The sequence below is a fragment of the Henckelia pumila genome, chromosome 3, assembly GCF_033568475.1.
Source record: "Henckelia pumila isolate YLH828 chromosome 3, ASM3356847v2, whole genome shotgun sequence".
Taxonomy (NCBI): Eukaryota; Viridiplantae; Streptophyta; class Magnoliopsida; order Lamiales; family Gesneriaceae; genus Henckelia; species Henckelia pumila.
Window position 1 is genome coordinate 191,802,172 of NC_133122.1, and position 8,613 is coordinate 191,810,784.

Consider the following 8,613-nt stretch of genomic DNA (forward strand, 5'->3'; position numbering starts at 1 on the left):
TATTATTATTATTATTATTATTATTATTATGTTGAATATTGGATATTGAATGTTGAATGTTGAATATTGAGTTGTAAAATGTGAAAAATTATTGTGTGATGATGTAGATGATGATGCATTAATTTTTGGACTAATCTCAAATGTGGATCTATAAATAGGTCTTCATTTGTGACGAAAAATATAATTGAGTTGAGAAAAAACTATTATAAAGTATAAAGTTTGATATATTTTGAGTTTTGAAATATTTACTTTTTACCATAAATTTTTACTTTTTTACGTCAATTAGATATATTATCACAACATTAAAAAAATGTCACTAAAAATATTACCCTTCACGCTCTTTCTCTTCAATTATATCAATCACTCGCGCCTAAAGCATCCCCAAATTTTATTTTCTTCAGCGCCTTAATCTTCTGTCTCGCCGCTAGCTCCAACAATCTCACTTCTGTGAATTGGAAACTCGTCTCCGCCGGATCCTCCCCCACCCCCGACGTCTTCGCACATCAACGGCTTTTGCACCGTCTGTCACCAGCGCCGCCATCCTCACCTTCTGCCCCCGCCGAGGTAATCTAATTTCTTCTCCCGTCTCTGGCAATCCGTAGCCCTGGGTCGCAAGTTTTGTGCTCTCTGTTCGAGTGATTTGTTGTTGATTTATTGAAGTTGTAATTTTGACCAAGAAAAACCTATTTTCCAGCGGTGACTTGTGTTTTTCAGCAGAGAAACCATCGTTCCATTCTTCAAGCATCTTGCTTGGGTATGTTCTTGATTTTGTTTTGGTTTTCATCAAGTTTTAAAGTCGATTCCAGTATATTTTCATTGATTTAGCAGGCTGCTCGGTGAGGTTTTATTGGTGCTATGTTCTTCGAACTCCACTAATTAATTTATCAAGAACCGCACTGCCCTGGTTCTACTCGATTCGATCCGATCACGTCTTGAGTCGTAGGCAGTTTTGAGTCTCACTAACATAGTAGCAGCAATGCATATTGTAAACTGGTTTTGTATTGGCTCTATTTCTTTCGAAATGGATGTTAGTTTCTACCACAAGACAGGGCTTGTGAGTTTGCGAAGTTAACTCCGGTGCAACTCCTTGAGGAGACCGAGAAAGCTGTTGGTAATCCTAGATTACCCGTTCAGCATCACAGTCTGATCATGAAGAGCCATTAAATCAAAGCTTTTTTTTGAACTATTAAATCAAAAGATTTGAACACCTTAGTAATTGTTTCATTTACATTGCAAGTTTCATCATCGTACTAGTTTGGACAGAAAAATAATTTCGATGGACATTGTTCTGAGTCTCACTAACATAGTTTTGAGTCTCACTAACATAGTGGCAGCAATGCATATTTTTGTTTTTTCAAAAGAAATACCTCTGGTTTTGTATTGACTGCCATTTTCTTTTGCTTCTTTTCACTTGCTGGAGCTAAGCATATTGTAAACTGGAATTTATGTCCCATTTTATTGAATTTGGTTTCTGTAAAATTATGTAAATTTCCTCAGTCCATAGCTCATATCATTCTGAATCTGTTAGTTCCTGGAACTGTGAGTTTCTAGTTTTTTGTGAATATGGAAGTTATTGCTAGTGAATGTGAGCTCATCAAGAAATCTCGGGGCTTTATTTTAGTGAGTGGGCATCAACTATTCTGTGCTACATTTATTTTCAATTCCTTGGTTGTCACTCGTAAAATAATGAATCAATAATATCTAATATGAAGCCAATAAAGTAGTTGGGAGGGCATGCTGAAAATGCATGTGGGCTGCGGCCACGATGGGTAGTAATGGTTGCATGTGATTGACATAATTTCTCAAGAACAAGATTTGATGGATCTAGATTTCTTGAGAGGAGAATAAAATTGAAAGAGCGACATATAAATGTTGTTAAATTTATTGCAAGAAGTTGAAAATTATATGTTTGTAAAGTAGTTGCAAGCATTTGAATTTATTGCACTAGCCGCTGGTAGGATATTCTTTGTTTGATTTGGATTTTTGGGAACAATATGTTTGGGATTGCGCTGTCTTGAAAAGTAATTGAAACATGAAAATCTTTATTTGCATCAAATATTGTTTTCTTGCTTGAAATATGGGGTGGACTAAAGAATATTGAGAGATGTGTAATTAGATGAGTTGATTTATAGAATACTTCATCATAATTAAAATAAATAACGTAGTAGTGAAAATAGTTTCATTTTTTTTGCTTCACATTTTTTTTCTGTTAATTTGGTGAAAATAGTTTCATCTTCATCAATTAAGATTGTTTTGAAAAATTTTATATGTTGGTTAATTTGGTGATTGACTGGTGATTCTTGATTTTGTTTATAATTAATTTATAGAGATGTATTTTATTGTATTTACACTTGGTGAGCTCGAAAACGAGCCCACTTAACGAGCCAGAAAACGAGGTTACTTAACGAGCCCGAAAACGAGCTCGCTAATGAGCCTGCTTAACGAACCGAACTCGAGCCAGGCTCGTTTAATATGATAAACGAGCCGAGCCCGAGCCCTTATATATATCAAACGAGCCGAGCCTGAGCCTGATACTGTTATGCTCGGTTCGGCTCGGCTCAGCTCATTTACATCCCTATATTATCATCACTTGTAACATAAAAAGTATTTTTAAATTTGTATTTCAATGTGATATCCGGAGTTAATAAAAAAAAGAGTAGGCCTCCCGTGAGACGTGACACGGGTCACCCCAACAAATAAAATCGTTGATTTGATTCTTCATTTCTCTCTCTCGAACCGGGGCTTCTTCTCTCTCGCCAAACTCTTGGTCAAATTGAAAGTAGTTCGCTAACAAAAAGTGACGGCTACGGCTGCGGGTTTCTACGTCATAAAAATAAAACATTTGCATTGATGTTATAAATAAAAATTTGTACGCGCTAAAAAAGTTTATAGTTGTTTGTTTGAAATAGTAAATAATTTGTTGATCATATACTTTGTTGAGGGACATCTCTTTTTGATATTCTTCAAAAAGAACATATATTAACCAAAGCTGCGGTCCCTCGACGTCGCTGAACGCTGCTCGGGCGGTGGAGGAGAATCCTATGGAATCCGCACGCGAGGCGGCGTTCAAAAGCTCGGTGTCTCTAGATGGCGCCTCCCCCAAAATCGAGGGCTACGATTTCAATCATGGCGTCAATTATCAAGCTTTGCTCAAATCCATGGCTTCCACGGGCTTCCAAGCTTCTAATCTTGGTGACGCCATTCAAATTGTTGATGAAATGGTTTGTCGATACTATCTCTCTCTTACTCTTTTTTGTTGTTGTGGAAATATTACTTTTCAAAGTTATATATGAACTCGTCGATCTCTAGAATGATGTTGAATTATGCTTCAGCTTGGTGGTGGTTATTTTTTGTTGTGGTTGAAGTTAGATTGGAGGCTCTCGGATGAGAGTCCGGCTGAGGACTGCAGCGAAGATGAAAAAAACATTGCTTTCAGAGAATCTGTCAAGTGCAAGGTGTTTCTTGGTTTTACGTCAAATCTCATCTCATCTGGCATTCGGGACATAATTCGATATCTTCTTCAACATCGAATGGTGAGTGTCTTTCAAAGAAACACTTGCTCTCTTGAAAGCTTTCATGATTTTTTAATTTTATTTTTGGTTAGAATTATTGATGTGAGTGGAGTCTGTCAGCTTTACGAATCTTTTGTTTCCCTCTTTTATTTACTGACTGTAAATGCTACACTTTTGTGGGCTTTAATTGGAAATTCAGAAGCTGGAACTTAAAGTTATGAAATGTTAATAAAAGTAAGCTCTATTTTATGTCTCTTCAAAGTATATTACACCTGTGATACTTGAGTCTGGATAGGACTGAATGGCAACTAAACGTGTTTGAAATTTAAAGTTGAGTTACTTCAATGGAGTTGATGCGGCAGGTCTTTGTGGTGGTTGTGTTAATCACTTTGAGTCGTTTTTCATCCTCAACACTTCGGAAAATACAATAATTTTTTTTCATAAAATGCTATAGAAGTGCGACCAAATTCACGTCATGTAATATCACCAGAATTTCATAAAATGTAGTGTCAATCTAAATTCACTCAGTGACTTCAGAAAACGGCTGTTGTAAATTTATTCAATGTGTCTGTAGGTTGATGTAGTAGTGACTACAGCTGGTGGCATAGAGGAGGACCTTGTGAAGTGCCTTTCTCCCACATACAAAGGTGATTTTGATCTTCCGGGGGCTGTTCTTCGTTCAAAGGGCTTGAATCGCATTGGTAATTTGCTGGTTCCTAATGACAACTACTGTAAATTTGAGGATTGGATCATTCCAATTTTCGATCAGATGTTACATGAGCAAAATTTGCAGGTATTCTTTAGGACGTCGGCCTTTTCGTCTTGCCAAGATAATTTAGTAACTATGTTACCCTTCGTGGATAATTAAATTTCTTGATATGGTCCAAATGGATGAAATATTTTACACTGAACTTCTCTTGCTTTTATTTTAATTGTATTGTATTTAGTATTCAACTTTTTTATTGGATTAACTCCTTATGTTAACAATTGTTCCATATTTGCATGCTATCACCATATTTACAGTAGATCTACTAACTTAAATCCGTTGTATGTTCTAGCAAAAGCCACACACTTAGTCCTTACCGAGCTTCGCTTTGGCCTCTTTCTAGATTTAGTTTTCCTCATTTTACAGAACCCAAACAAGTCTCATCTATTGGTTTTACAATAATGTTCCATATATTTTTCCAGAATGTACTTTGGACCCCATCAAAAGTGATTGCTCGCCTTGGGAAAGAAATCAACGACGAGAGCTCATACTTGTATTGGGCTTACAAGGTAGATGCTCGTGCAAGTGTTTTTTAGTGTTTATAACTTTGCTTCAATTTGTTTTCCTTATGGACATTCATCAATGTTGTCTCATTGTCACAAATGAAAAATCTTTTTACAAAAAAATATTTAATTTAAGGATATGTCAGGAGAACAAATATCTCACAATTTTTAGTTTAATTTACAAAAATATTTATTGTACGATTTGTTTTACTTCTAGAAAAAACAAAATTTACTATGCAGGTCAATTTCTGTAAGTTTTGTGTAGAACTTGATGCTTTAATATGATGTGGGTATTTAAAAATTTGAAATATATTTTTATTTTATATATATCATACGGTATTTTGTGAGAAGATAAAAATTTGAACCAAAAGGAAATAATTATTTTGATAGGTGTAAAATTAAATTAAACTAGGAAATCTAGGTGTGTCAAAAATGAACTCCCGCCAAATCTACACAAGCCGACCCGAAAAATATCAGGTTAGAGTTGGGGGTTTTTTGGTTCGGGTTGAATTGGGTTGGACCCGAAAGCTAAGCCAAAAAAATTAATCGGGTTGAGTTTGGGTCAACCTGGGGTGACCTGAAACTTTTTATTATTATTATTTTTTATATATAAAATTAAGAAAAATTTGATACATTTTTATATTGTGTGTGGAAAAAAATTATTGTATGTTGATATATTAGACTGCCAATGTTTATTTTGTAAAATTTTGATTTTTAAAATAATTTTTTATATTCTGTAGTAAGTATAGTTTAAATTTTCTGCAGCTAGACTTTCAAATTTAAATTATATATAAGATTATATTTTGTTATTATGTGTGCTAAAGTAAATATTACTATTATTATTTTGTGTTTTGCATTTTTATTTAATTATTTTGTTAAAAATAAAAAAAAATAAAAAATAAAATCGGTTGTTTTGGGTTGATCGGTTTAGTTGTTGAGAATTTTTTAGTAGTATATTGCGACAACCCAACCCGAACCCACCGAAATTGACATCCCTAAGAAAACCAATTTTTCATTAAATTTGAAGGTTGAGAGAGGACTGCATGGTCTTATTTGTTGAGTGTTGGTTTGTAGCAGATCGAGATGATTGGTTGTCTAAAACTCACCCTTTCCGAGTTGTGTGAATATAGCAGTAACTAAACAGTATATCTCCACTGGTTAAATAGATGGATCGATATATGGGGAAATTCTTCAGTTATTGTATTAACTATCGAGGCTTTCCTGACTTATTTATATTCCCAACAGTGTTAGGCATGTGAATCCTGTAATATCTCGACCATTTTCTCTTGCTGCAGAACAATATTCCAATTTTCTGTCCGGGCTTAACGGATGGTTCCTTGGGGGATATGTTATACTTCCACTCATTTAAGAGTGACCCTGGTCTAGTGATAGACATTGTGCAAGGTAACTAAATTTTCTTAATCATCTTGTTCCGATATGTGTTCTAGGTTTAAGGGAGTGGATTGGTGTATAAAACAGATATTAGGGCCATGAATGGTGAGGCTGTCCATGCTGGTCTTAGGAAAACCGGGATTATAATTCTTGGAGGAGGGTTGCCTAAGCATCACATTTGCAATGCGAACATGATGCGCAACGGTGCTGACTTCGCTGTCTTTATCAACACTGCACAAGAATATGATGGAAGTGATTCAGGTGCCCGTCCAGACGAAGCCGTGTCTTGGGGCAAAATTCGAGGGTCTGCCAAGACTGTGAAGGTTTATAATTTTTTATTAATGCTTTCAAATTCCACTCCTTCGTTTGATTGTCTCTTAGTGGACTGGACTCATCAGTTAGCATTGACATTCTGCTGGTTGAATTGCGTTGGTAGACATTACTTGTAGCAGACTATAATCCCTACTGGATTTGCAGGTGCACTGTGATGCAACCATTGCCTTCCCTCTCCTTGTGGCAGAAACATTTGCAGCGAAGGTAAAAGGATCAACAGGGACCAGTTCGTAGACTACTTGCTGTTTTGCAGCGGATTTCGAAAGCCCCGAGACATTTCAATGTTTTCGTGGCAATTTGCATGGTCTTATTTGTGAGCATTAACATAAGAAAAGTCGGATGTCCTACAATTGTTGTCCAAACTTAGATAAAGAGTAGGTTATATGAGATAATGACCACACCAGAAAATTTGCTTTTACTTGTAGGTAAAATGTAATTTAATCCTTTTGTTTTCAATCTTATCTGTAGTGGTCTGGCAATCATTTGGTCATTTAAGTAGTCATTCTTCTATTTGGTTTGGTCCTTATTAAAACAGTTGCAGAATAGACAAATCCTTGTTTTAGTGTTTTTTTTGTGGGAATTTCAGTTTGTGAGAAGCCTGCTGCTAAATTAATCGATCAGTTTTCATGTTCATCGTTCGACCTCTATTAATTTTCTTTTATTAACCCCTCTATTAATTTTCTTTTATTAACACCACACTTGTAACAATAAATTGTGATGAATTATATTTATTAACATATTTCATAACAAAAACATACGCTCGTAAATCAATTGTTGTTTGATCATCCGTAGCAACAAGAAGTTCCACTGGTGTATACTACAATTTACACCAAGTCCGTTGTGATTTTCCTTCAGAAGTTGAAGATCGCAGCTCTAAACATGTGAAGTCGATTTTACTTGATTCTCATCAAGTCCATATGATGTTTGATTCTTTCTGAAAATAATTTCTTAACATTCAATTGCATGTTTTTCTCAAGGACCGGAAATCATTCAGCAGCATCTCGATTTAAAAACTGAGAAGCCCGGGACCGTTGGATCTGACAAACCGGGTAGTATCGGTTTGCTAGCATAGACTTTCCCCTCTAATAGACTAATACAACGTTTGTCAGAACTCCGAAGGTTCAGGTTTATTTTTCAATGTTCCTCTTTTTGTTTATCTAGATTGGTCAGACGTTAGGAATATCAATCGAGTGGTGTAATCATTCTCTATACTCCAGGTATGTAGGTAATTCCTTTCAAAACTAATGCACAAATGAAAAAAACCCATTGTCACTAATCCAAAGTCCAACAAAATGAAATGTGATTATGAAAATGTTTGAATGATATAAATTGTTCATTTCTTACCAGGAAAAATAACCAATATAATAAATTATATTGCAAATTTATTGCATGTATATACAATCGTGGTATTGCAGTTCTATTTTTCTTCCACCCGCTGATCGAGTACGTGACAGTTAGCGGATACATACATTAATTTGGAAGCCAACATATAACTGAACTAACATAGTATGATGCAACATGTAGAACGAGCTATTTAAAGATTATTTTAGGGGCATTGTTTAAGTACTGAAAATAATTATCGTTTCAAGTCATAATGGTAGAATTTCCCCCTGAATTTGGGCACATGGATAGAAAAATAAAACACTACAATTTACATTGGGTTGAGTATTATATTAAAAAGAGTAAAAATTATTTTGGTATATGAACTATTGATAAAATGTCAAATTGGCGCATGAACTATTTAAAACGGTTTAATTGGTCTATGATCAAAATAGAAGACAATTTTGCTATTTACTTAAATTAGTGTTGAGAACAATATTGTTATTAAATTCAACTAGATACATATTTTACTTTTAAATTATTTTATTGATATAAATTGTAAATATAAATGCAAATTTACTAATTACTATACTATAAAATGAAAATTTTAAATTATGCAAAAAAAAAATAAAAAATTAAACAGGAATTTTGTATATCCACAAGCATATCATTTATATTAATTTCATTAATATAATTAATACTATTCATCATTTATCATATACTAGTAAAAGTCACGTGCGTTGCACGTGGGAATACTTTTTATTATCTATAAACATTGTAAATAAAT

At 34.4% G+C, this 8,613-nt stretch overlaps 1 protein-coding gene across 7 annotated transcripts; it reads left to right on the forward strand.

Moving 5' to 3' along the window:
- Nucleotides 1–344: 344 nt before the first annotated feature.
- LOC140886505 (deoxyhypusine synthase) lies at nucleotides 345–6,952 on the forward strand. Of its 7 annotated transcripts, none has more exons than XM_073293105.1 (9): nucleotides 345–564; nucleotides 695–754; nucleotides 2,972–3,221; nucleotides 3,366–3,533; nucleotides 4,087–4,305; nucleotides 4,701–4,787; nucleotides 6,077–6,185; nucleotides 6,261–6,496; nucleotides 6,651–6,952. In XM_073293105.1, the coding sequence occupies exons 3-9, from the start codon at nucleotides 3,042–3,044 to the stop codon at nucleotides 6,738–6,740; spliced, it is 1,089 nt and encodes a 362-aa protein (XP_073149206.1). In that variant the 5' UTR covers nucleotides 345–564; nucleotides 695–754; nucleotides 2,972–3,041; the 3' UTR covers nucleotides 6,741–6,952. The 7 variants fall into 7 exon arrangements, with proteins under 7 accessions (XP_073149206.1, XP_073149208.1, XP_073149203.1 ...); XM_073293102.1 differs by having other exon boundaries at nucleotides 346–564; nucleotides 2,942–3,221; XM_073293107.1 differs by lacking the exon at nucleotides 695–754.
- Nucleotides 6,953–8,613: the final 1,661 nt, after the last annotated feature.

Excerpts from the sequence above, each read along its gene's own strand:
- LOC140886505 (XM_073293105.1), top strand. The coding sequence starts at position 3,042 with ATGGAATCCGCACGCGAGGCGGCGTTCAAAAGCTCGGTGTCTCTAGAT. Across the intron at positions 3,534-4,086 it reads ATCTTCTTCAACATCGAATG|GTTGATGTAGTAGTGACTAC; the intron begins GTGAGTGTCTTT and ends ATGTGTCTGTAG. Across the intron at positions 6,186-6,260 it reads AGTGATAGACATTGTGCAAG|ATATTAGGGCCATGAATGGT; the intron begins GTAACTAAATTT and ends TGTATAAAACAG.